We start from the raw sequence: 27,316 nt of genomic DNA on the forward strand, positions 1-27,316 counted from the left end.
TTCAAAGTTTATGAAAGGTTTTATTTGTTTGTCATGAAAATAGTTTCAGAAGCAAATAACTGTATGTGTTTTGCAAAGTCATCTTCACTTGGCCTCCTGAACTTTCTTGGCATTCTGTTTTTCTTTTGCCTAGAAAATAAAAAGAAGATTATGTCAAACTCTGATAACAAAAAGCTCTCTGGGGAGACTACTCACTACAGTTTTGAACATCCAACAAAATATGCTGTAGAGAGGCATTTGAAATGTCAATTTAGACCCTTCTGGAGTCTCCTACTACTATTTCACTAGGTCTTTTAAAGTCTTGTAAGAATACATATAGGTGAAATATGTAATTAGGTCATTTCCATACAGAAAAAGGAGAGGTGAAAAAAGCATTCTTTGAGGTCTTTTCCAACCTTATTGATTCTGTGATTACTTTAAAAACATAGTTTAACCTTTGTTTTTCATACCTCTCTCTTTATTTAATCAATACCAAAATAGCTCCCCCCAATGAAAGCACTTTGTCACAAGAAAATGCTGCGGTTAGATACATTAATGATCGCAAACTCTGAACAGACCAAGATCTTAAGTTTTTTAGACCTTTCATAAGAGCAGAGTGAAGAAAATCCTACAGGGGTTCCTACCAAGGTATCTGCAAACAGATTCTCATGGAACTTTTATCAGTTGATGATAGCTCATATTAACAGGGAACTAGCATCACCTTCTTTATGAATTTAATGAAAAAGATCAGGCAAGAAGACAGACAATACAGATGCAAAACTAGCCATTTTCCCCTGAAAACATTTGTTCATTATGAATCAGCAATCTGTTATCAGTTACTAGTGAACGGAAATGGATCTAATTAAGTGATTTAGACTTAAGATCTGTTATCACCAGCTGCTTGGGTGACTAGAAATTTACTTGTAGAAGCAGCTTAATGGTGTTATAACTAACTCCTGTTAACACAAAACTGGATTAAAACTCCACAAGTTACTCAAAAGGTTGAAAGGATTAAAAACTGAACCCAAAATTTCCTGTCTCCCACTGTCCTGCAAGCCTACCTTCCTAATTAAATTCAACTCTTTTTATTATAATGATACAGAGATACTTTTTCAGCGTGAGTTTAAAATTAAGGATATTGTCTATGACATGTGACTAGGTATGCAGGCCAGCACTGATCTTACTGCATTCCAAGTGCTTGACAAGCCATGTTGTTTAATAACCCTGCCAAAGTGACAGAAACATTTTAATAAACAAGGCTTAATAGAAATCTTAATAGTAAATCAACATTAATAGGTAGCCACCTTATAAAGGAAAAAATAATGCATAGCAAATCAGCACAAGCTACCTAAGTTAAGAAAACCACCATGCAAAGGTTGCCATCTAGTGTTGACAGTCAGAGAAATCAACAAAACTGAGTATTAACCATTCAGGATGGCAGTAGGGATTAATCCTGTACATAGACATCTGTGTATGTACACATTGAAATAATCTTCAGCTCAAAAAGGGATATCAAGACAGTTTGGGGAACTCAACCACATACTAACTGGAGCTACACATTGTAATTTTAATAGGGCTTTTAATTTCTTGTGAGGAAAAGCCCAAAGCATGTGTCTCTAGTATTGTAGTCATGCCCTGTGATGTGATCATTTAGCTGATACTGAATTGCCTCTTACTATACCATTATTAGAACAATTTGGTTGTGTTATCAAAGGGGAGACAGTTTCCCTTTTCATACCAGTGCAAAGCTGGTCAATTCCACAGCTTGCAGTTTCCACCCCCTCTTGAGAACTCTTAAAGGATGATTACCAGGAAAACAGCAATATCTGAATGTAGCACTTATTGGAAGTGAACCCATGACATTTATGATTCCAAGAGATTTGACTGAATTTGTAACTTTAAGTAGCAGGTATGAAGAATCATAGAATTGTCAGGGTTGGAAGGGACCTCAAGGATCATCCAGCTCCAACTACCCTGCCATGGGCAGGGAGACCCCACACCAGATCAGGCAATTATAGCAGTATAGATCTTTAAAAGTCATATAGGAATACTCACTTTTTCTACTAATGGTATTAACTGTTGGTGCTCTGCTAGAGTCTTTAATAATTCCATAATGAAAGGCAGGTAGTTATGTTTTCTTCTAATATTTTCAATCTAAAAATACATTAAGAGAAATAACAGAATTACTACACAGCTAAACACGGAATTTTCCCACGCCTGTTGTTGCCCCCTGCAAGTGCCCCACAAAACATGGAGTTCTTTTTAAAATACCAGCCACCTGAAAACATACGTCAAAGCAACAAAATTCTGAGCAGGTGGCGAGGTGTATGTCAGATGCATTTACTGCTCAAGGTACAAGTTCTCCTTACAGTCTTCTGCCAGACTAGCTGGAAACTCTTGAACGATTAAGTTTATAGAGTTCAGCACCTGACAAGTACTGTTATTAGAACTATTGTTTTTTGTTTAGTCAACTTAAATTGCGCTTTGACCTAGGTATTTTTACAGTTCCTTGTGTAGGGACTACAGCCTAGGGACTCTTCAGCCTGGGCTGAAGACTTAAACATTTCTGTATTGCAAAAGCCTAACTATTTTTGTTATGCTAAACACTCTGCAGCTTCTACAATGGTTCAACCTTTCAGAGAAGTAGGAGATTCTGTTCCTCAGTTTTATTTGTTTGCTTACTCTCACACTTAGTGAAGTATGTGCTTTGCTTTTTTGTGCTTTTGGGTTTTTTTATTTAATATTTTCTTGAATTGCATCCCGGTGCCACAGACCATTACAAGCTGACTCGTAAGCCTTTCCTTCCTTTCCATGAAGGAAAATGGCAATTAACCTAAATTAAGGAATCGCATTGTGAAGAACTTCCTCCTTATGTCTAACCCATGTCTACCCTGCTCAACTTCACCATTATTGCCCTTTGTCCTGTCACTACAAGCCCTTCTAAACAGTCCTTCCTCAGCCTTCCTCTAGGTCCCCTTCAGATACTGAAATGTAGTTATAAGGTTTTCCCAGCCTTCTCCTCTCCAGGATGAATAGCCCCAACTCTTTCGGCCTGTCTTCATAGGAGAGGTGCTCCAGCCTTCTGATCATCTTCTCTGGACCCATTCCAGCAGGTCCATGCTTCTCTTGTGTTCCTTCAAACTAATTGCAACAGCCTCTTGTAGCTATGGAAGCCAACTTTTTCTTACAACTTTTCCAATAATTTCATCAGTAAAGCAAAGGCTACATACCTTATATCTTTTTAATTTTTGGTTCTCCTCTTCAATTAACATCTGGTATTTTGCAACTTCTGATTGTATAGAACTTAACATGTTACTACTTTGATCTGTATCCATAGGTTCCTCCTTCCACAAAACAGAAAGTTAAATGGATTAACTTACTACATTCTTTGTTTAATTTAAATAAAAGTAAAAAAGCATAAAGACCTGTTTTAAGAGGATTTCTATTACAGAAAGACTCTGTTTGGCTTGCAGTTATAGGAACATTTCAGGAACTTCTGTACTTATGAGCAGATTAGGTGAGGTACTAAGAAAAGAATAGGTCCACTACCACAGCAAATAAGTCAGAGCCACGGTGACGTGGTCATACTGCACCGAGTGCTCAGATTAACTCACTTGGAACTAAGCAGATCTGCATCCATACAGCACTGCACTGAGCTGGACAGACAGGCAGTAATCCTTCCCTGCCTTTATTTTTAGTGATATTCCATTTGGAGCAAGGAAAGGGTGAGGAGAATAAAGTGAAGACACAGAACTATTATGAGAGAACTACCCCAATAACTTAAATACCATGGCCTACCTCTGCAAGTTGCTGCTGTAATTCTGCAATCCTCTGCTCATATATCATCTTTCTGTCAGATACAATAGCCATCAAGTTAAATCTTATCTCACCTTCACTGTACCTAAATGAAGAAAAAAACCAAAACAAACCCAATCAATTTCAAAATTAGTCACTAACATCACAACTCAAAAAACCTCTTCCACAATTTCATTATAAAGGAAGGTATTTTGTGGGAAAAAATAATTCTAAATGGATTTATTAAATTATGCTGCAGATTCAGCCTTGTCACAAAAAAACCCAAACCAACAAAAACCCAAACAAAAACAACAACAAAAAACCCCCAACATCAAACTCCAGAGGGGTAATATCCAACATGTAACTCTTAGTTAACATCCTCTCCTGAGATATTACTAATTCCTGTCTGATCACACAATTAGAATTGTCCAGAAAAGAAAACATGATACAGATGACAACAAAAGTACTGTACACAAGTGTTTGTACACAATGTTACTGTTACTTGTTAATAAACATAATGTAAAAAGTACATTCAAGGATTGGACTAGCAGGCCTTTCAGAGTTTACATTTTCCAAATGCAATCTGGAAGTAATGTTTTGCTTATGAAGAAAAGGGTAAAATAGACTTGGAAAAATGTTTTCTAAAAGTGCTATAACATCAACTTTATTTCTAACATGTTTTGGGCTGCTGCAGTTTGGGGACAGAGCTAAGAAGTAAGAAAACTTCTGTAGTATGTTTTTATAGGTTAGATTTCTAAACCAAGCAACATACCTAAGGAAAATTTGCTCCCTGTAAGTACCAGCTGCACGGATATAGCAATTATCTGGTATTTTTAACTGTAAGTGCACACCCAGACTTTATCCATGGGGACAGCACTCAGTTTTAACTTGCAAGACCAACAATGATCTTTTAGCCTGGAGAGGAGAAGAGCGAGAGGGGATCTAATAAATGCCCATAAATATCTGAGGGCTGGGTGTCAGGAAGGGAGGGACAGCCTCTACTCACTTGTGCCCTATGATAGGACAAGGGGCAATGGATGACAAGTACAGCACAGGAGGTTCCACCTCAACATGAGGAAGAACTTCTTTACTGTAAGGGTCACGGAGCACTGGAATAGGCTCCCCAGAGAGGTTGTGGAGTCTCCTTCTCTGGAGGCTTCCAAGACCCACCTGGATGTCTTCCTGTGTGACTTGCACTAGATTCTATGGTCCTGCTCTGACAGAGGGGTTGGACTTGAAGATGTCCAGAGGTCCCTTCCAATCCATAACATCCTGTGATCTTGCTCTTCCTTTTGTCAGAGAACTAGCAGGATCCCTCATCACTACACAGATATCTACTTTGATTAATCATACAGGAATGCAGCATATTTGAGACTTATCTGTGGTCACATTTAGTTCACATTCTGAAGCCAGAGTGATATGCACCTAAGTGTCACTCCTTAGAAATTCAGTTGAAATCTTTTAATTGAAGGAAAGAAAGGAATTTTATGTAAAGTGTTATATTTCAAAAGCGTCATCAATCACTTACTTTTGTATACGTTTCTCTATGACAGGCCGTACAGCACTTATCCAGTCATCTTGATTACATGCACCTACAAAAAACACACACACACAAAAGATTAATCTTTGCAAAATTTACTGCAAATTCAAGACTTGCATAAAAAAAGACTTGAGGCTTATGCAGCAACTTCAGAATACACAGTGAGTTTTTCCTTGGAAACTGCAGAGCCAAATTACTCAGGGGGATTATTTTTTTTTGGGAGGTGGAGGACTTTTTTTAAATAGCAGTATTTAGATAATATACAGGCCAAAGCAATGGAGCAGAAGTAAATTTTAATGGCATAAGCATATAACATTTATTTTGTTGATAACAAAAGAAGGAGAGGGCACTATCCAATGTAAGGGTCTTTCAACAAAACCATAGTTGGCATGAGACTATAAAAGCAGACAGTGAAAGAAAAAGGTATAGATGGTTACAGATGTTCCATTTAGACAAAGAATTAGTACTGTGTAGATGCAATACAATGTTGAAAAATCAGACACAGGAAAAAAATATGAGAAGGATATATAGAATAGAATAGACCAGTGTTGCAGTTTGAGCTGGGTGCCCCCAGCTAGTGGTGGTGGTGGGGGGGAGGCTGCCTCAACCCAGCACAACCAGGTTGAAAGAGACCTTCAAGATCATCATGTCCATCCTAGCATCCAACACCACCTAATCAACTAAACTATGCAACCAAGCACCCTATCAAGTCTCCTCCTGAACACCTCCAATGATGGTGACTCCACTACCTCCTCAGGCAGCCCATTCCAATGGGCAATCACTCTCTCTGTGTAAAACTTCCTCCTAACCTCCAGCCTAAACCTCCCCTGGTGCAGCCTGAGACTGTGTCCTCTTGTTCTAGTACTGGTTGCCTGGGAGAAGAGACAAACCTCTGCCTGTCTACAACCCCCCTTAAGGTAGTTGCAGAGAGCAATAAGGTCATCCCTTGTTTATATTGAAAGCAACTGAAAATGATTTCCTGAGTTGACAATGCCTCCAAAAAATTCTAGGCCTTAAAACAAATGAAGAGATTCATGATCCTGTGACCGTAAAAGTTATGTTACTGGTAGGTCTGCTGACTGTACGGTCTCTCTACCCAGACCAAGGATGAGATTTAGCAGCAAGCCATTACTCAGCCTAAAAATATATACAACTGTCAAGAAAACTGGGAAAACACTCTTGAAATGGAGTGTGGAACTTATTGAGATTATATCAGACTCAAAAAGTGCACAGACACTGTACAGCTTTTCAGGACACAAGATAGCACACATACTGCAAGTTAAGACAGATTACAAGACAAAACAGGAACAAGTCTTTCAGAGACTATAGTAGCTGTCCTTTTTAAAGTCATTGGGAAAATATTTGCTAACTAAATAGCAAGAGGGCAGTATGTATACACCAGCCATGTAATTCATGAAGTGTACGGTCAGCTGGGTATATGCTCCCACAGGAGGAACAAGCAATAACATCAGTGGATACTGATCAGGGAAAAAACCAAAACCAACAAACAACCCGCCCCCCACCAAACAAAATACAAAAAAACCTTGAAAACACATCATAGGAAAAATATTAGCAAAAGGAACTGAATGCCAGCAGTAAGAAAACCCCAAATGATTACACAGGTTTGCCAGGTTTTCTTAGAAACAGCTCAAAACAACAACATATTTCCTCAGGCAAGGAGAGCAAACATCCATAAGAAGTGGGTTATGTAAACTCCTCTCTTGCAACAAAAGTATGAACTAGATTGATTAGATTAGTCTAAAACTATTATTAGAAGTCCACTGGATTGTGTGGTCTGTTCACTTGACTACTGAATGAAGGGAGAGATAATCTGAAACGCAGAGGAAGCAAGGAGAAAATTGCATTTTCAGACCAACAAAAAACCCCCACCCAACAGTATAACTTATTGCAAAAAAGTCTGAATAGCACATTAAAAAACACCTTTAAATGCATGTTTTATTTTACTAAACAATTTGGTTTGATCCTGTACCATACAACTAATTTGTTGCAATAAGCCATTGTTAAAATGACATTCTGAACACAAAGTAAGGTATTACCTAAATCGATTGGGCCTTCTCTTAAGCCATCTAGTTCATATAGCCTTCCATTAACAGGAACATAGCTAACAAAGTGAAATGCATCTTCTTCTTTTGCTGAAGACTTTGCATCAAATTCAAACATCTGTTGTCTGCAAAGAAAATGTGGAAAAAAATTGAGATGAAGAAGAACTTGTTTAGGTTTTACCTACATTAAAAATGTGTTACCTGGCAAAACTGTTGTGAACTTGCCGAATCACTTCAGAGTTGCTTAGTGCCAAACCTTTCATCTGAAGGTAACAAAATTGCATTGTAAGCCAACATAGATATAATGCTACAGTATCTAAAATAAATAAAGTAGCAGACACTTACCGCAGCATCAAAACTTTGTGAAAATTCTTTGAATTCTGACAAAGTCTCTCCTAGATGGATATCTTGATGAGCACAATTTAATAGCACACTTACTATGGCTTGAGTAGCACAAGCATTATTAATTACCTAGGAAAAAGCATTGAGAGTTTGTTCAGTACAGGTGATAAAAATGTCATGGAAGCTGGGCAACACTATTCATTACAAACACAGACTTTCTATGCTGGTTCACATTACAGCTTCCCTCTGCAACAGGCAGCAAATCTACTCTGAGCAGCCACAGAAAAGCCTTTGCCATATAAGGCTAATGAACACTGAACGGCTGTCATATACAATTCATTGATGAAGCTGGTATTTCACACCTCTGCCTAGAAACTGTCATTCCACTGCCACACCACCTCCCTAAAGCAATTAATAAAGGACAAAGAAGAAAAGAAATTCCAACCAAACAACATAAAAGAAAAAAATGGGGACAATAACAACAAAAAACCCACCAAACCCCACAAAACCCCCCCCAACAAACTCAAAATAAACCAAACATTTTTAGGAATAAATCCCATTATGAAACACAGAATTTTTATAGAAAGGTGGTGCTGGACAACAAATTAAGAATATCCTATATGCAAACTAATACAAATTAAGAGGTATTTCAAAATGTAAAAAATTTTTAAAGATTGTTTGCTGACTAAGAAGCCATATGGAATTTTAGATTTTGTTTCCACTTGTTTCTTTATTGACAATATACCTATCCTTTCCAACTGGACGTGAGAAGGAAGTTCTTCACCATGAGAGTGGTGAAGCCCTGAAATGGGTTGTCCAGGGAGGTGGTTGAGGCCCCATCCCAGGAGGTGTTTAAGCCCAGGCTGGATGAAGCTCTGGCCAGCCTGATCTAGTGCAGGGTGTCCCTGCCCAAGGCAGGGGGTCTGGAACTAGATGATCCTTGTGGTCCCTTCCAACCCTGACTGATACTATGAACTAACCATTTAAGTTTGTGTAGTACTGTGTAACACTTGTTCCATAGCTTGCGTAACACTGTTCCTTAGATTTATGTATACCACCTTTAGAAAATATAAATACACCCTTTCATAATAGAGCCATGTCTTCAATGTCACTTAATAATGCCCAAACCAAACCCCAGGCTACAAGAATTATTAAACAATCCAAAATTTAATTAAAAACACATTAATCAAATGGGTTCAGACCATAATATATAGGAACGACTTCATATTGGCAGGTTTTTCTCAGTGATCTATAGGCTAGGAAAACCAATGTATCTTCAGTCCGAGATTGCTTTGCAACTGAAAATGCTACTTAAACCTGGTTGAGAGGATGTTTGTTGTATATTAAACGAATGAAAATTAGTTCAGGGCTGTGAATGTGAAACCACTTCCAACAAGAAAAAAAAAAAAACAGGGAAAAGACTTCACCAAATGAAAGTTAGTAGGGTTTCCTTTGTTAAGGACTATGCTAATACTATAGGCCACACCATACATTCATTTACTACACTTCAGGATATTCTCAATTCAGATTATGTCTGTATAGCACAGATGATAAAAAAAAGTAAAGTACTTCTCAATTTAAGAAAAACAGCTTACTTAAATGGTAATTGAGGGAGACAACTGCACATGCAGAATAGAGAACAGCTACTGAAACTCAAACTGCATGCACACAAACTGGAGGCTAGTGTTCACACAACTACAAAATTAAGGACAAAGAAGGAAATAATGGACAGCAGCAGAAAACAACCCCACAGACTGTTAGAGTGATGTAATTTAAGAGAATTAATACTTCAAGATATGAAAAGGAACAATGAACTAAAGATTCTCTAAGATATGATTAAAGAATAGTATCAGAGAGAGTTTTAAAAGTAGTGAAAATAGGATGATCATAAGTGGACTAGAGTGGGCTAAGCTGAAACAGTGGTTACAAACATTGTACTTGAGCTAATAGAGAAAAGAGAGAGACCTGTGGTGAAGAACTGTTAGAAGAGTGCTATTAGAATGAAAGAAGACTCGCTACAGTGAACTGCACTTGTTAAATGATAAATAATACAGGACATGATATAGAGACACAGCACTAAATGGTAGCTATTTCACTGAAAAATTAAGGTGGAGCAATTAGTTGTTCCAGCAGACTGCTAGCCCAATAATAGCTTCAAAAAAAGGGAAGGGAAATTAAGAGATATTTTTGTGCCTGCAGGCAAGATTAACAGGCCAGCTGGAAATAGCAGCTTATAACAACCACAAAAATAGGACAACCCCCCCAAAACAGTAGGGAAATTGTGGTGTCATCAGACGTGTGCCTTTCAGGATAAATATTTTCTTGTGTTCTAACTGTAGTATGAGAAAATTCTGTTTAAGTATATAAAGACCAAGCTAAACAATCTTGTCTTACCACTAGAAAATAATATGCAACAGATGCAAATCTTAGACTAGCATTTCCCAGCTGTTGAAACAAAAATTACAGAACTACAAACACTCCTCAAGAAAATGAGTGGAAAAGGAAGCAAGATTGGTCTTGCAGTACAGGAATAGAAACAACTGCAGGTGATATGCATAAAAAAGTGTAGGTCTGAATCTAGATGACATGAAAGAACTAGCAAAATGGAAGAATGTGGTACCTAGCTAGTGGTAGTTGATGGGTAGGTTGAAGAATAGAGAGTGAGGAGATGATGCAGTACCAAACACAGACAAGTCCAAGGTTTGTCACAAAGTCACAGCATTCTGTCAATGCAAACAGCCAGTCCAGCACTGCTATACAAGCTAGTGAGTCCTTCAAGAGAGAAACTGGTCAGGATATACATCTACCCTACATCCCAATATATCCCTTAAAGTGTCTCAACACTGGCAGAAAACTTTTTCTGCATTTAGATATGACAACAATAAATATAGGTTATCCTGGAAAGAGTTTTATGTTGACTTGGGGAAACTTCAGAGGATTTTCTGTATTTGTCCAGAAATCCCAACATTTGCCTGTGTATTTCTACCCAGGAAGTCAGTGGAGTATTTCATTAATAATATTCAGGCACTCAGCGTGAAGCAGACGCTTTATTTGAACAATTTTGCTAGCAAAGCTGCAAGGTGTATTTAATAATATTTGGGAAAAAATCATTACATATATTTTAAAAAATAAAATATGCACATTAGTGAGATCTCAAAAAAAAAAAAAAAAAAAAGAAGAGATGGCCATATCACCATAAAATAAACAAAGGAACCACTTGAATAGGCTGCTCTGGCACGCTCCTCAATTAAGATATGCAGCTTCCTAAATGTGAACCTTTCCTAGGGATCCAATGCAATTTTTTGACCTTCAGGCTGAAGCACTTTAAATTCTTGACTCACACCCTCTATCTGATAGATTACATGTTTTGGTTTTCAAACCCTGTGTTGCAGTTGGCAGTACAACCATCAAGTCTTTAAGGTTCATTTACCAAGCACCCCGATGCTGCAAAACAGCTGGCTTCACAAAGTTCAATGAGGAAAAACTCATCATTAGGACATACTTCTGAAACTGATTCTTGTTTAAAAACTCCAATTTATATTATTTTTGTTCCTTTGGAATAAAGATGTCACCTTCCTATAGTACATTTGATTACTGACAATCTCTTACTGACTTTGATTAGGTATGTTCCAAGTTTCATTTTACTTCTTACAAGTTACCCCAAGATTTTTCAGCTTTAACACAGACATCAGGTCTATTTTCATGTTACCAAAGCTGACAGTGGCACAAATTGAGTTTTAAAGCCTTAGAAGTATTTGAAATTTAAAAAAAAAATAAAAATAAAATCAATACATATAATATGTTTCCATTAGTGACACAAAGATAACTAAAGATCAGTGATTTGCTATTAACAGCATCATTTAGAAGATCCTCCTTCTGAAGTTTTATAAATCTTATTTCCAATTAATGAAGTTCCCATTTTATTATCATAACTGCTCTATCATCACAATGCAGCACAAAATAAATACATGGCCCAAGACAAAGGCATGATACAAATACTTCAGTAATAAAACCTGAAGAGGTTACTAAACTAAAAAGAAATTAGTACATAAGCCTGCAACAATACCATTCTTTTTTGTCAAGAGACATTCCCACTTTTGCAGAGATCAGCACAGAGTAAAGCTATTCAAAACAGTGCTGAAGGTAGCTGGATACATTGAGTGGTACAACTGTGTAGCCACTATGTGTGAAAGTAACAGCAAGGGCCTACATAAGCAACACAGAAATCAGGAAATCAGAGTTAAGGCTGAAATTGTATCCTTAACTCACCTCATTGTGCCTAGGTTTCCTAGCTCAAAGGGTATGAAAGATCATCCAGAGTTCTGTGGCCTCAAATAGAGGACCAAATCATACCTAGGCATAACAGGGAGGCCAAATTTAATGTGAGTGCACATAAAAGTGACCATTAAAAAAAATAAAATAAAAAAATCCTTTAGTATGCATGCATATTAGACAGACTTGAAAATTCAACACCCCCCCAACACACTTGTGATTTGACTTTGAACAAGATCTAGTTGCCATCTGGAATTCAACTACAACATTGCTGTCAACGCGGACAGGACTAAAACGTGAACATGCACAATCTTCATATTAAAATTGTGCATCTAACAACAGCAACAAATCTTTAAAATTGCCTTAGGAAAAAGTCTGAAAGCTGAGTCTTCTACATCTAATTAGAGTTCCCCCCAACAATGAAACTATTTTAAAGAAAGAACATTTAATTAAAACTGAACAGAAATGGAGCCATGCTGTAATAGCATCGCCTATTTCCCATCCTAAATTGTTGATACTTATTAACAGTTACATAGTCTTGCTCATACAGAATTCAGAATGACACTTTAAAACTCTGCAGTAAAATTGATTGTATTAGAGCTCCTAAGATAGTAACATTTAAAAGAAAACGTGTGGGAAAGTAAAACCTGACAGAGTTCTTAAGATTTTTAGGGCTCCAGTGCTGTGTAAGTTTTGAAGATAAACAGACCAATAATCTTAAATGTCCTCAAAATTTTGCTAACCCAGAAAACAAGTTATTTGGTCTGGGGCTACACCCTACAAACAATGTATGGCTGTTTACTTATCACTTTCATAACTAAGGGGGGGGGGGGGGGGGGGGAAGATAACAAACCCCCACCCTCAAAGTCAGCATAAAATGTGACTTAAAACAAGCATAGAGAAAATGAAGGCACATAAGCCCAGCTGCACAATAACTGTGAGCAGCTATTTCACAATAGAAAGATTTAATATTCATGATTGCTTTCCTTTGTGCTCCTGGGTGACTCAGGATTCACAGACTGAAGCTTCAAGAAATGCAATAACCTCAGTACTACTATAAAGCAAGTCCTATCCTCTCTCACTGACCTTTCACCAGCTTTAGCCTGTACAGACTCACTGAAAATACATCTCACAATGTGGCAGGAGACCAGCCCAGGACATATGCACAGAGAATCTACAGAAAGCTGCTGGCTGATGAGCTGCATTGGCTCATGGAAGTACAAAGGGCAGCTTAGCCACTGCAAGCAAGGCACAGAACTGTGAAGCTGAAAGAAGACAGGCTGGCAGGACCAATGCATCTTGTTCTCATCATCAGATCCACTGTTTGCTTAAGAAAACACTCTTTGCCCTCAAAACATAGCATGTCAAACTGGATCTCTAACTTCCTCCAATATGGAAGTTGGAGCTAAACTGGTATTGCAAATCCCTCCCAAAATATCAAAACCAGTTTCATTTATCTGTTGACTTTTAGTTTTAATTTGTTTGTAACTATTTCACTAACTGTTCAGTCACAATATCTGACTCTGGGCAAAACTGAACTCACATGAAATACAAGGGTGTATGTAATGTGTCTACAAGAAAGGTTTTGATTTTACTAAGCAACTGCACTTGACTAAGATACCACTAAAACATGAAAAACATGTTCATTCTAAACTCTTGAAACATATATTCTACGCCATCAAGCGGCGCAACTAGGTACTGAAATGAGTGAATTCTTAAGAGTCACTCCAGCATACCCTCCTTAAAGGCAGCAGGTGAAGGAGAGGGAAGATAATAAAGTTCCTATACCTTCACAAAGAGGTTTCAGGCTGAAGAAAACAAAGGAAGCTACAAAATAAAGACTTTTCACTGTTAGTCTGTAATTTTCTGGGTTTTGTTAGAATGTCTAACACTATCCAAGTTTTCTGATGTACATTCTGCAATCCCAACTTAACACTCAAACTCAGCAGTGTCATGCTTCAAAATGGAAGTGGGGAGGGGGGAAAAAAATACTGACAGCAAAAGCAGTAGAGCAAGCAGACAAATACTACGAAACTTCCCAGCATCCACAAGAACAGCAATTCTAGGGAAACTTCATTTACTCACGGGGAGCCCTTTAATGAAGGTACATCTGCCTTAATCTTAAAAGAACCTTTCTAGACCCATATCAGTGTGCTTTCCTCCTGCCATATAACTATTCTTTGATAGTTACCACAAGGATATTCCCTGAGGTTCTTTTCAGTAAGGCTATTCTGTAGCCATAGCCTACTCATCACTAACAGTCCAGTTGATTAGGTAGCAATCACAACCTAAGCCATCAACCTATAAAGATGTTTGGCAAACTACTGACGATAACCATATCGTAAGACTGGTGAATACTGCTTGGCAGGACTAAAGAGCTACAGCAAGGAAGAGTGAAGAAAATAGTATTTAAAAAGATCAACAAATAAAGTAATCCATGACAGCATGAAACAATAGTTTCTTTTATAATCACCTTAAAGATGATACCTGCACAACAGAAGCACATGGGCAGAGTAGACAGATCTACAAATACACCTAATATTTCTGTTGCGTTCCATATTTCTTTACTTTTAGCTAGAACTGTCTGGAGATTTCTTTCTATCCCAAAACTGAGATACAAAACATTTTTGCATTTGTGAAAACAACCACCAAAACCCAACCAAGCAGAGAGAGGGAAAAAAAAAAGAAAAAACCCAAACACAAAACCAACCAAAACCAAACACCTCCCCCATGCCCCCCAAAACAAACAACAAGCAGCCCCCTGCCAACCAACCAACCAACCAACGCTAGTCTGTGTGTCAGTCTACACAGAAAGCCTAATAATTTCTCCTTTGATATGAATGTTTCACACTATTTGAGAAGCGGGTCTTGGAAAAAAGTTAAAAACTTTTATTAACTACCTCTACTCTGGATACTTTCACTTGCTTGCAAACAATACACAGCAGACTATCAGAGCTAACAAAACTGAAGCACAACTCAGTATTTAATTCCATTAGCAAAACCAGTATTTCCTGTAATTTCTAATTTAAACTCACCTGTCTGATTTAAATACTTTAAACTTCCATGCCAAAATGGTCTGCAAACTCTCAAAGTATTATCCTAGAGTTCTATTGCCCTGGCTGCTGAGCATTTGAGAAACATCAGAAATGAACACTGAAGCAAAACGAGTATTTCTTCCTAGGAATTGTTGAAAGTGGTTTCAAAACAAACAAACAAACCAACCCAAGAAAACCCCCAAACAAACAATTTTCATTTTGCTGAGATCATTTACCTAGCAATACTTTGTTGCATAGAAGAATTACTTACTCTTTTAGGAGAGGGCTGACAAATAAATAAGTGCTTTATTCTTCCATACCTGATGATATTTTTTGTCTGATCTGATCTGCTTTGTTAAACATCTTTCAATACACTGTGGCTGCCTTCACAGAATTTGTTACTTCACCTTGCAAAATTTATTTCTTGTATACATAGTGATAAAAAGTTTATTCTTCAGCATTAAAATCTATGTTTCATAACATGTCTAAGAAAAATAGTGAACTTGCCATACCTGTTTAGCAAAAAATATTGTATCCAGTCTGGAATCCTGAACAACAGAACCTGCTGGTTCCTCTCCAGGCTGCCACTTGAAGAGGAAAATGAGCCCATGTACTGGCCTGAAAAATACAATTGATAGGGGGAGGAGGAATAAAAAAAATATAAAATCACTTTTATTGATGAAAAATATTAAATCCAGAAATCTCTATTATAATTTAAGTCTATGCTGCTAGAGTAATTCTGTTGATTATTTCTCTCTAAATATAGGGAACTTGCACTGAAATTTTCAGATGTAGTCTTTTAGTTTGACAGAACATGTTTGAAGCTCCTTTCTGCATATGCTGAAGAACTGACAATCAGTCATTTCCATAAATCAGGACCAGTTTTCCTGGTTATTGCAGCTATTATGGCTACACAACATTCATTTGAATTTATTACTGATAAATAGCTTCCTAAACATTTCTCAATTGTATACAAGCACTACAACACAAGTTTTACTAAACCTTTTAGGCGTAAATGAAATATTCAAAGAGGAGCTCTGGTGCACCTTAGCACTTTCAGTTATCTCTCTGAGAAGTAAGAGAAGCCTGTTTTTCTCTTATACCAAAACTGGGACATGTTTTTTTCAGACAGCATATCTTGCAAAGTGAACAGCTTTTACTGCATGTTGCACTGTATTTAGTACTCCCACAAACCATTATTAGTTAAGGAAATATTTCTTACAAAATCTACAGCTACATTAAAACACAAACACTCATTATATCAACCTGTGTTTAAGAGTATCACCACAAAGATGCCACAAAAGAGTTCATGCACAAAAGGCATAGGAAGCTTTCCAAGTAATTTCTCACCAGAAATCTGAGATGTCTGAAAGAATTTGAAAACTGCTACGTGCTACTATATCTTTGAAACTCTCAATGTTTAAGTTACAATACTGTACAAGTTCAGGGCAGGGAAGGAAGCAGTCCACCCCTTAAGACTAGAGAGATACACATTAGACAGTACAAGCAAGCAAAGCTGTACCTGTTTTGTTAACAAAGTAAACATCCAATGAAGTATCACAGGAAGCATGTAGTTGCAGGCATCAAATAAACCCCGCCAAGTAACATTTTTGCCATTCACGTGTAAAGTACCTTCAGTCACAGAACAATTCTAAAGCTACATCTTCCATACTAATTGCTACATCTTCTGAAAGATTAATTATGAGTGTAGGATATCTGCACAGCAGTAGGATGTGGACTGGCTGACACTTTCCTCTTAAAACCTTGTACATGAACATGTGTAACACAACGTATCACAAACTTAATGGTAAGTGAATATTGCCTAATGGGAGCAGAACTGCTCCATATGGAATCAGTCACTGTCAGTTATGACAAGAGTGCCTTCATATACATGCGGAAGTGGTTCTGCAGGAAAAACAAGTTACAAAAGTACATAAGGACAGTAATTTATTGAAGGCATTAGATGCAATATCATGCTATGTGAAGAAGAGAGATAAAGCAAGGAACAGAAGTTTGTCAACAATTTGTCAAATCATAGAATATTAGAGTTTGGAAATGACCTCTAGGGATCATCAAGTCCAAACCCCCTGCCAAACCAGGATCACCTAGGACAGTCTGCACAGGAATGCATCCAGGCAGGTTTTGAAAGTCTCCAGAGAAGGAGACTTCACAGCTTCTCTGGGCAGCCTGTTCCAGTGGTCCATCACCCTCACTGTAGAGAGATTTCTCCTCATGTTGATATAATGCAAGTGAATATGAAATAAGTAGAGATGTATTTTCACATTCTAGCTGCTATTAACATCTCTTTCCAACACCAGAAAAACTAGATTAAGTACTGAGGCATTAATAAAAACTAATTTAATTGCCAAGTATTTAATTAAATCAAAATCCTAATGAACTCCTTTGGAAACTGAAGAAAAATAAAAAACCAAGAAACATCACCAAATTACCACCTGAGTTTATTACACATTCTTTCAGCCACTTCAGACAAATGTAAATGAAAACCATGTAGATTATAAAAGTGCCTTACTTCAATTTTTCAAAGTTCTCTGGTTCTAAGCTCCATATTTCTTCAACTTGTGCTCCTCTACAACCTGAAACAAGGAAAGATATAGGTTTCTTCAACTACCCCATTTAAAAGGGATGCAGCCAGTAAAAACAGACATATAAAGGATCTATGGTAACATTTACAACTTGTATGTCCAGGTTATTGCAAAGTCTATTTACAGGCTTTAAAGCATCTCCTTTTAAAAAAGCAAATAAGACAAGCTAAAAAATAGATTTTGGCAACTTCTCCGTTGTACGGCTGCATTTAAAAAAGAAGCAGAGGAGATTAACATATTTTGGTCACCTCATGTCAGTAGAAAACAATGCTGGTTTTGGAGACATAGTCCAAAGTGGAACATCTATCTCCAGAACATCTTAAAACATCCAATTTCAGAGAAAAATGCCAGGTAGTTGAAAGAAAATACTGCAAATGACACACTCAAACAAGACAAGAGCCCCAGAAGTTCCAATACTTTGTACATGGAAGATTAATATATTAGTTAAATAGAAACACAGTAAGAGATGCATGCCCGGACTTCACTTATGAGAAAAAGACAACAGAAATTATAAAACAATGTAACCTTACACAGAATCACTTTGCTTCTTTTGTCAAAATCCTGTGTAGGGTTATCTACTGTCATAATCACACAACTATGGTAGTTCCAAAAATACTAAACACAATTCAACATATAATTTAATGTTCCAAAAGGCCAAGTAGACCCTGGCAGGCTACCCAGCCTAATGCTAAGCATCACAGCTCAGTGTGGTCACAGGCCCCTGCCGCAAAGTCCCCTCTCCTGGGAGCTCTGTTACCTTGTCAGCTGGCACACGACCCAAACACTATCTAGCCCTCTGCAAACACCGCTATTCTCCCCTACGCGCCACGTGCCTATCGAGCTCTCCAACGTCCCCGCAGCGTCCATGTGCGCTGGGCGAGAGGGCAGGCTCCGCTGCACAGTCCGCCCTGAAACCGAGAGCCCCCGGGCTACTGCGGGGCCGCGCCGCTCGTCGCCGCTCCCCGCAGCCGAAAGGCTAGCCGCTGCCCGCCGTGGGTACGTGCAGGCTGCCGAGGAAGCGCTAGGTACGGCGAAGCGCTAGGAGCGGCGAGCACGGCCCAAGGCCAGAATAGCGGCACCAAGATCACCGGAGAGTTGGCGCCTCGCGCCAGACCTCGACCTGAGCCTCCCCTCCACCATACTGCACGTTCCTCTCCCTGCGCAAGCCGTGCGGCCGCAAAACCGCGGCCGGACCTCGGACCGCCAGGGTCCCACGCCTTTGGTCAGCAAACAGTCGGCGCTCTGCCACACGTGGCGCGCAGACTTGCCTTACACCAGCGCGGGAAGTGCCGCAACCATCGGCGGGACTGCGGCCTCAGAGTCCCACGGCCTGCCCAGCGGCGCGACCCCAGCGCCCGATCCCACTCTCGCTTCTCCCTCACCGAAGCCCTTGATGAGTTCCGTGAAGACGCCCGGGTCGCTCTCCATGAGGCACCACTCGCCGGCGCTGCTCCCTCCCGACATGGCGGCGGCCCGCACACCCTCTCAGGTTCGCCGCCGCCGGCCGGTTAAGCTGCGAGGCCGCCGCACGCCGCTCCCTTCCCGGCAGGCCCCGCGACCCACGCCGTGCCTGTCATCTCTATGGTGAGGCGGGGCGGGAGCAGGAAGCTGCAGCAGGGATTGTATCCGGGGCAGCTGCCCGCTGCCGGCGGTGGTACCGCCCCGGCCGCGGAAGGGCCGCGCCTCTGCCCTGTAGCTCTACTGTGGGATGGAAAAGCGGCAGATGGAGGAAAGCCCACGGGCCGCGCAGAGAGCCGTTCCTGCTCCGCGGCGCGGCTCCATCCGGGCACTGGGGTGTGCCCGCGTGGGCGCGGCCCCATCCGGGTCCCGGGGATGCTGTCAGGGCGCCGGCTGGGCGGGGCTGGGCTGGGCTGCGGGAGACATCGAGCCTTCGGCGGCCTGAGCGGGAGCTGCACTGTTTGTCTCACGCGCCTGGAGACGGCTCCACCACCGCCCATCGTGCCCCCTGCCCTCTTCTCCTCTCCCTGTCGCCCTGCGGTCCGGTAGCCGCGGCATCTCCCTGGGGCTGCGCCACTACTCGGCGTCGGAGGCCGTGCTGGGCCGGGCAGGCTGTGCCCCGCGGCCCCTCCCAGGCCGCGGCCTCGCAGGCAAGTCGCGCCTCCCGGGGGAGCACCGAGGGCCGGGGGAGCGGGCTGGCCTCGACCGGGTAGCCCGCGGCGCGGGTGTGGGTCCCGCTTGGTGCCAGCCCCGACGGGGAGTGGGTGGACTCTCCAGTGGGATTGACATGGATGTGGAAGGGATCTGGGGAGGCCGTCACTGTAAATGGGCACCTCCCGCTTGGCACCTGGACGTGGGAAAACCCGTGAGGGGATTAAAGGGCGTGTCGTTTGGGCTGATTCCTTGCCTTCGGCGTCATCCTATTTATCGTCTTTATAGAAACTGACCCCTAAACTTTCATCTTTTGGAGACTACTTTGAATGCTTTTTCCTCATGGTTTTATTCTGTGTTAGCTAAGCTGCTTTCTCTCTCTTGTCGATTTTAAAAAGCAAATAGACTTTTAAAGACATTTTGTTTCTTGTGGAAACGAGGAGCAAATAGTAAAAATTACAGATAAGAGGTTAATTTTTAAAAATCCTGTTATGGTGCGGCCACATAAAGATATTTGCCCACCCAGTGCTGTGTAATGGTGAGCAACCATGAATTTTAGTTTGTCAGTTTTGTTACAAAGTGGCTAGTCTGTGACTTTCAAAGGCTTTTCCTATTGCTGTTGGCATTCATGTAGCTCAGAAATAGGAATTGCTTCTGGAAGCAGAATTCAATTGATAACTCGTCCGTAAGTGTTTTCAATTCAGGTTCACTGCTGCAGCTCAGCAGATGAATAGTAGAGTTATGGTGTGTATTTGCATTTATCCATCTGCTAGGGTACAAGTTGTCTGTGTTGTACAGTTGTTAAAGGAGAAAATAAGCTTGAGGTCAGGGCAGAGGAGAGGCACGGTTAGAGGGAGGGAACAGAAAACTTGAGAGCTTGAAATATAAAGTGGTAGAAGTGGCCAACATGATTTAAATAGCTTAACACTGAATAAGTGCTTCTCCAGTATAAATTTGATCTTTCCAGTGTGGCTGCTTACTAGTGAAATTAGTGGTTTGCATCAGCTATTGTAGATTTCAGGGATAATATTTAAAATACAAATTTATTTTAAAGAATTTACAATCTGCATTACGATCCAAAGGAGTTTGTTTGCTTGAAGCTCTTTCTAAATCCCTGAGAGAGCAGCAAGCCGTTTGAAGTAAGACTGGTTTGTGTCCTAGATTGCTTATCAGAAGGCATTAATAACTTTGTAAGGGTTTCAGGGTGGAGATGAGAATAGTAGTTAACTTGTATTAGTGACTGCAAAACTAAGCACCAGGACAGGTAAGATACTTTGAGTGAGAATTAAAATAAAATGGGCAAACCAGATGGAACCTGTGCAAATGGAAAAATATAGGGGAAAAATCATAAAATATTCAAAGTCTTTCTTAATGTAATCAACAAAATGAGATCATAAATGTTTTGTTCAAGCAAAGGTATGGTCCTTCTTGTTCAGTTTAAGTCTTGGTAATCCATAGGTGACTGAAAAGAGTTTTCCCATCAGTCTCATTTTAATGTAGTAATATTTGTTATGCAGGGAGATCAGATTTCTCACAAGGGTTTCATATATATGGAGATCTCATTACTCATGTGTGATCCTTTGTGCTTCCCATCCTTACTTTTGCTTCAAGGTAAATGGTATTTTTCAGTATGTTTCTAAATACCTTTTTTTTTCCCCCTCCGTTAGAAATGAACTAATGGATGCTGACCGATTTTGGTGTTGGTTTTGGTTTTTTTGTATGTTCATTGTGAAACATTGCTTTCCTGTTTAATGAAACTGGCTAATGTAAATGTATTGAAACAAAATGTATTTAGACATTAAAATGTAATGATATGGTATGCTGCATTGTGAATTCCACCCTTGTTATTTTTAGTATATTTGCATGATTCAGATGTTGGTGGAAAAAGTCAGTACAACCTTGGTGTGTGTTTAAATTAATTTGGCAGGAAACATGGTTGGAATATTTAAGCACTAAGAAAAACAGCTGAGCAGTGGTGCTCATAATATGTGCTGTGCAGTACAATGAAAGATACTTCTTAGCTAATTGTTATCTGAAACCTGCATTTTAAGAAACAGGTATCAGTATAGGGCTCCATTTTTTGATTTTAGCAGCATACAGAATATAATGGGAGCACTGATGATTGTTTATTATGGAATTCTGAGTGCAGCTAGCAAATCACTATAGGCAAGACTGGAGGAAGGGCACATTTCTAATTGCCTGCAGAGAAAGGAAAATTCTGTGTCAAAGAGGAAACGGAACTGACTTGTAAATCAGTGTATTACCTAAACCAAGGGAAAGTAATCTGTCCACATGAGTGACATTTATTTTTACCAGCTTATCTTGATAAATGAAGTAAAATAGCTTTTCTTGTCAATATCCCAACATGCATGTTGACAGTGGATATCTGTGGTGCTTAAAAAAGGGATGTCTTAGAAATGTTATTTGTGTGTGCTCAGGTTTTAGCGTTTGTGTATATTTTAAGATCTATACATAGGTTTTTTATTTTCTTTTTGTTTGTTATTAATAGGACTTCTTGATGCTGTTTAGTATGTTTGCTGAGAACTGAGAAAATTGAATTTATTGTTGTTGCATTAATAGTTTGGAGAGAGTGAAGATAATGAAATTTTCTTCTTCTTACTCTGCTGCTTTCAGTTTACTCTGCATTTATTTCAGTTCAAATGATATAGTTTGAATTTTATTGTGATAGGTATTCTCTAAGGGCAGTGTTATTGAACACAAATATTGCATCTGAACTCTTGCCACTCAAGAGTATATAAAGACCTAAAAGATTGTGATTTTTTTTTTGTTTGGTGGTTTTTGTTTGTTTTGTTCTTCTGTTTTTTTCTTCATCATCTTAAATATAAAGCAGCATTGAATTTGTTGTTACATCTGTTTTCTTGGATCTCACTTGAAGCAGCAGAATATTTTGGCCAGTAGTTTCTTCTTGTTCTACTGTCAGTTGTTAGAAGGCTGTTGTCTAAACCTCACTAAAACTCTCCATGTTTAAACTCTCACAAAGTGTTCTGACTAAACAGTTTTTTGGTATTTTTATTCTTAGTTTTAGCATCGCGTTTCTTCAGTTGGTCAGTATTGCCAGTTCTTCAGCAAAACAGAGCAGGGCAACATCTATGGTTTTGATCAATTTAGTATGCGATCCCAAAGTCTTCCAGGAAAGTGGCGACATATAATAGCTGCAAAAGGACATTACAACAGAGGTGATTTATGTGCTGCTTATTGAAGTTAATTCAGAAAGTACATTTGTGACTGATGTGACTCTTCCTTGTTTCTCCCTGATCGATACATGTTGTTGCACATTTAGAATACACTCATTACATTTGTGAAGGAAAAAGTACATGTGTATAGATATGCTATATTTACTTTGCCAAGAAGTGAGAAGAGAGTGTAGTCATCAGGTTTTCACAATAGTTCTCCATAAACTTTGTTATTCTTTCAACAGAACTCTTGGAAGGATAAGCAATGGAGGACGAGGAAAACCAAGTGCAGCTCCTGAATGAAAAGCAGGTGCCCAACTCTGAAATTGATTATGTGTGGCATGTCACCGATATGAATCGACTGCAGCGTTTCTTGTGTTTTGGTTCAGAAGGTGGTACTTATTCCATCAAGGAGCAGAAGCTGGGCTTTGAAAATGCAGAAGCTTTAATAAGACTGATTGAAGAGGGTAGAGGTTGTGAAGTTGTTCAAGAAATAAAGACGTTTAGTCAAGAAGGCAGAGCCGCAAAACAGGAGCCTCTGCTTTTTGCTCTTGCAGTTTGCTCACAGTGTTCTGATGCAAAAACGAAACAAGCGGCATTTAAAGCTGTTCCTGAGGTGTGTTGCATACCACCCCATCTCTTTACTTTCATCCAATTTAAAAAAGATCTGAAGGAGGGCATGAAATGTGGCATGTGGGGCCGTGCACTGAGGAAAGCTGTTGCAGATTGGTACAATGGAAAGAATGGCATGGCTGTTGCTTTAGCAGTTACAAAATATAAGCAAAGAAGTGGTTGGTCTCATAAAGATCTTCTGAGGTTGTCCCACCTAAAACCTGCCAGTGAAGGTAATAAATTTTTATTTGCCTGAAAATACTGTGCTTTAAACCTTTTATATTTACTGTGGAACTAGTCTGGAAACCCAAGTGCCATTGTAGATTAATGATTTCCTAGTGATGGTATATTCTGTAAATTACATCTTAAAAACCTGAGTGGTTGTATCAGAAATTGACCTGTTTATCTTCAGGGTAAACAGTTTGTTCCATCTTTCTCTTCCTTATGCAAAGAAAGCATAAAGTAATACAGTTCCCTTAACTTGTACCTATTTGCTTACATATTATGAAACAACACTTTTTCTGTTATATGGGAAAATCTGTTGGTTTCAAATATGTTGGGCTCTGTACTTCTAAGGAGAAAAATACAGTAATTAAAACTAGTGCTCTAAGTTGTGTGTGGCTGACTTTCTTCATACTGATTGGAAGATCGGAATGAAACTTGTTAACTCATTTGCTTGCTAGAATGCTAAATGCCAGTATAAAGAGGGTAATCCTGCTTGGAATTTTTTTTTTTTCTTTTCAATAGGAATTGCTATAGTCACTAAATACATTACCAAAGGGTGGAAAGATGTTCAAGAGGCTTACAAAGACAAAGCAGTTTCTGCTGAGACTGAAAAACTCTTGAAGTATCTGGAAGCCGTGGAGAAAGTAAAACGCACAAAAGATGAGTTGGAAGTTACTCATTTAATAGAGGAGTATGGTCTGGTTAGGGAGCATCTCCTGACAAACCATCTCAAATCTAAAGAGGTGGGTAAACTTCATTAGCTTTGAACTCTTTAGAGTAACACTTTTCAGAGTCAGATTTCCATTAAAAAGTAGCCTTTGTGTGGCTTTTCAAGTTATTCACCCAGATAGCTAGTTTAAAATAATTAGGATCTTCATAAAATTTGCATTATCATTTTTAAATACACCTATTTAATGTACAGATGTCAGTTCTTGTAGTTTAGCAATTTAATATCTTTTTTTTTATTTTTTACCCTCTTCTCTTTCTTGATCATAGGTTTGGAAGGCATTGCTGAAGGAGATGCCCATTTCTGTATTGTTGAGAAATTTAGGAAAGCTGACAGCAAATTCCGTGCTTGAACCACGAGGTTCAGAAGTGGCAATACTATGTGAAAGACTGAGAAATGAGAAACTGCTAAAAAAGGTAAGAATATTTTCAGAAGCAGTGCTAACTTTTGTGGCTTCTAATCTTTTCCTAAGTTGCATTTCTACAGGCAGCCTCTTTACAAAATCAAAAAAGATGTTCTTTGAAGGAACTGTGTCGCTCTCATGTTTTCAAAATCAGCAGTGGAATACCTGCACCTTTATTTTAAACCTTATCTTTATAATTTCTCTTTTTTTTTTTTTTATAACAACCCCCCCCCCCCCCAAACTTTTCTACAAATTAAGTATATTGGCAGCTAGGATCTTTTCTTAAATTATCCCTGTGACAAGCCCTTCTGAGCCTTGTAATTAAGAATCAGCAATGCAAGCTTAAAAAGTGAATAGAAGTCAATGGTGTAGGGTTCTAGGAAGTGAATGAAGAAATTAGTGTAACACCTGAGAAGAAAAGGAAGACTGAACAAGAAGACTTTCTCCTTTCAGGTAGCTTTGCTATCCATCAAGGAAGTAAGAGGATGAGAAGAAAAAGAGGGTTCCCCACCTACAGAACAAAAATTTCAGGAATTCAGTGGGAGTGTTTGGTTTGGGTTGGTTGGTTTGTTTTTCTTTCTAGTAGTTTTACAGGTTTGGGAAGATTAAAATCAGGACACTTAACTTCCTCAAGACCATGGCTGTATTGAGAAACTGCAGTAGGTCCTTCCTTTCTCACCCCAGTGCTCTTCCCTTTTCCTGGATGCTTCTTTATGTCATGAATACTTAACTGAGGCACTGGAGAAGGGACAGCAAAGGTGATGGATGGCACAATACTTTGATGGAAGAGAGACAGTAGACAGGCATTCAGTTTTGCTAAGGTTTGCTGCTCTGTAGTTACTAATGTCTCAAACCCCCTTGAGGAAAAAGGTAACAAAATGTTGACAAAGCGGTGGAGGAAAGATGTGGTTTAGAAAACTTAGCATGTGGCAGCCACTGATCTGGTTTAGGTAGGGAAATGGAAAAACAAAGAAGAAACTGTTTGCATTGTCCTCTTAGAGATAAATGAGTGCTGTGTTCTGCAAATAGTTTCTTTGATCAGTTTCACAGTATTTGATACAAAACGGATTTAAAGTTTGTTTTGTTCCTAGCTCAGCTTCTTTCCTCTCATTGGGACAGGAACTTTCTCTTCCTGTAAGCCTGTAATAGAAAACCATTGAGCTGTGAAATTTCACTAGAATTCTGGTGATGGCCTAAGATAACATTTGGAATTCATAGGAAGATTCTGGAAAAGGGAATGAAGTCCTTTCTTTTATTTCCTTTACCTGCAGGGTAGAATACATCCATTCCATATTTTGGTTGCATTAGAAACCTATAAAGCTGGACATGGAACCAGAGGGAAGCTTTGGTGGCGTCCTGATGAAGACATTTTACAAGCTTTAGACACTTCATTTTACAAAACATTCGAGGTAATACAGTTCTTCAGTTTGTTATAAAGCTTTTTAAGAAAACTTAAAAATCTTGCAAAAGCTTATAAAATGATGAAGAGAAGTTTGTGTGGGTAATGCTATTGCATTTTTATAAAAAAAACCTCTCAGGAATTGAGATTATATTAAACAACAAATAATTAAAACTTTGTGATATATTCAGCTTTTAGCAATATTCTCGTCCTAATATTGGCTTGGAAAGAATAAAAGGAAAAATCCTCTTTTGCAGAGGATTCTAATTCTAGGAAGATGAACTTAATATATTAGTTTTGTGTACCTATTTTATTTATTTATTCTTTTTTTTCCCATTTAGACAGTTGAACCAACAGGAAAACGCTTCTTAGTTGCTGTTGATGTCAGCGCATCAATGACACAAAAGGTTCTGGGCAGCGTGCTCAGTGCTAGCACAGTTGCAGCAGTGATGTGTATGGTGAGGCTTTAAGCTTCTTTTATTTGGAGCTATTTGCATCTTGAGCTGCTTTTCTGATACAAAGGTGCTCTAAAGCTGGTCAGAAACGGGAAGGAAACTTAATATGTAATATTTTGTGGGTACAGAGAATGTGGCCTTGTGCCTCACTGGTAGACTGGATGCTTAAAGCTATTGGCAACCAAATTTGAAAAGATCCATTTGAAGAAGTTGGTTTCCAATATACATCAGAGTGATCAAGCCTGCTTTTTTTAACTTCCCATTTAGCTGAAAACACATGTTAATTTTTTTCAGAAGCATTCATAGAATACAGATGAGATTAAGAAACTTTGGGGTAATTCCTGTGTGTGTTTGAGTTACTGATATGTCCTTTGTGTCACAATCACTTTACCCTCAATTTGGTATTTTATGGCTTCTTGTGTTTCTATACTGGAGAAAAGTCAGAGCTTTAGTTTAAAAATGCTTAGTATTTTATGTCAGAGGGGGAAGAAGAAATATAAGTGTATCATTAGTTACAGTAGTCGGAGCAGTTCTTTAGCTCTGATTTTTGCAATGTTTATTTG

The 27,316-nt window shown here is 39.0% G+C and overlaps 2 protein-coding genes across 5 annotated transcripts in view; one reads left to right on the plus strand and one right to left on the minus strand.

Annotated features, from left to right (window-relative positions):
• On the minus strand, window positions 1–19,420 carry UCHL5 (ubiquitin C-terminal hydrolase L5). 3 transcript variants are annotated; one of them, XM_068140883.1, is made up of 11 exons: window positions 19,012–19,420; window positions 17,557–17,620; window positions 15,539–15,644; window positions 7,723–7,848; window positions 7,579–7,640; window positions 7,372–7,502; window positions 5,303–5,366; window positions 3,778–3,880; window positions 3,210–3,320; window positions 2,035–2,133; window positions 1–129 (listed from the first exon to the last, which is right to left on the minus strand). In XM_068140883.1, exons 1-11 carry the CDS (start codon window positions 19,091–19,093, stop codon window positions 85–87), a joined length of 993 nt encoding a protein of 330 aa, XP_067996984.1. In that variant the 5' UTR covers window positions 19,094–19,420; the 3' UTR covers window positions 1–84. The 3 variants fall into 3 exon arrangements, with proteins under 3 accessions (XP_067996984.1, XP_067996983.1, XP_067996985.1); XM_068140882.1 differs by having other exon boundaries at window positions 3,210–3,323; XM_068140884.1 differs by lacking the exons at window positions 17,557–17,620; window positions 19,012–19,420 and adding an exon at window positions 11,989–12,072 and having other exon boundaries at window positions 3,210–3,323; window positions 15,539–15,609.
• RO60 (Ro60, Y RNA binding protein) overlaps window positions 19,274–27,316 on the plus strand; it is a 16,483-nt gene continuing 8,440 nt past the window's right edge. For both annotated transcript variants that reach the window (XM_068140879.1, XM_068140880.1), the window contains exons 1-6: window positions 19,274–19,737; window positions 23,178–23,777; window positions 24,292–24,512; window positions 24,766–24,912; window positions 26,171–26,308; window positions 26,640–26,756. In XM_068140879.1, coding sequence (XP_067996980.1) covers window positions 23,198–23,777; window positions 24,292–24,512; window positions 24,766–24,912; window positions 26,171–26,308; window positions 26,640–26,756 — 1,203 coding nt within the window. In that variant the 5' untranslated portion in view covers window positions 19,274–19,737; window positions 23,178–23,197. The remainder of the gene's footprint in view (window positions 19,738–23,177; window positions 23,778–24,291; window positions 24,513–24,765; window positions 24,913–26,170; window positions 26,309–26,639; window positions 26,757–27,316) is intronic.

This window comes from Melanerpes formicivorus, unplaced genomic scaffold (assembly GCF_026170545.1).
Source record: "Melanerpes formicivorus ecotype bairdi unplaced genomic scaffold, bMelFor1.0.p_v2 SCAF_7, whole genome shotgun sequence".
In the NCBI taxonomy this organism is placed as follows: domain Eukaryota; kingdom Metazoa; phylum Chordata; class Aves; order Piciformes; family Picidae; genus Melanerpes; species Melanerpes formicivorus.

Excerpts from the sequence above, each read along its gene's own strand:
- UCHL5 (XM_068140882.1), bottom strand. The coding sequence starts at position 19,093 with ATGTCGGGAGGGAGCAGCGCCGGCGAGTGGTGCCTCATGGAGAGCGAC. Across the intron at positions 17,621-19,011 it reads GGAACTCATCAAGGGCTTCG|GTTGTAGAGGAGCACAAGTT; the intron begins GTGAGGGAGAAG and ends TCCTTGTTTCAG. Across the intron at positions 5,367-7,371 it reads AGAAGGCCCAATCGATTTAG|GTGCATGTAATCAAGATGAC; the intron begins GTAATACCTTAC and ends TGTTTTTTGTAG.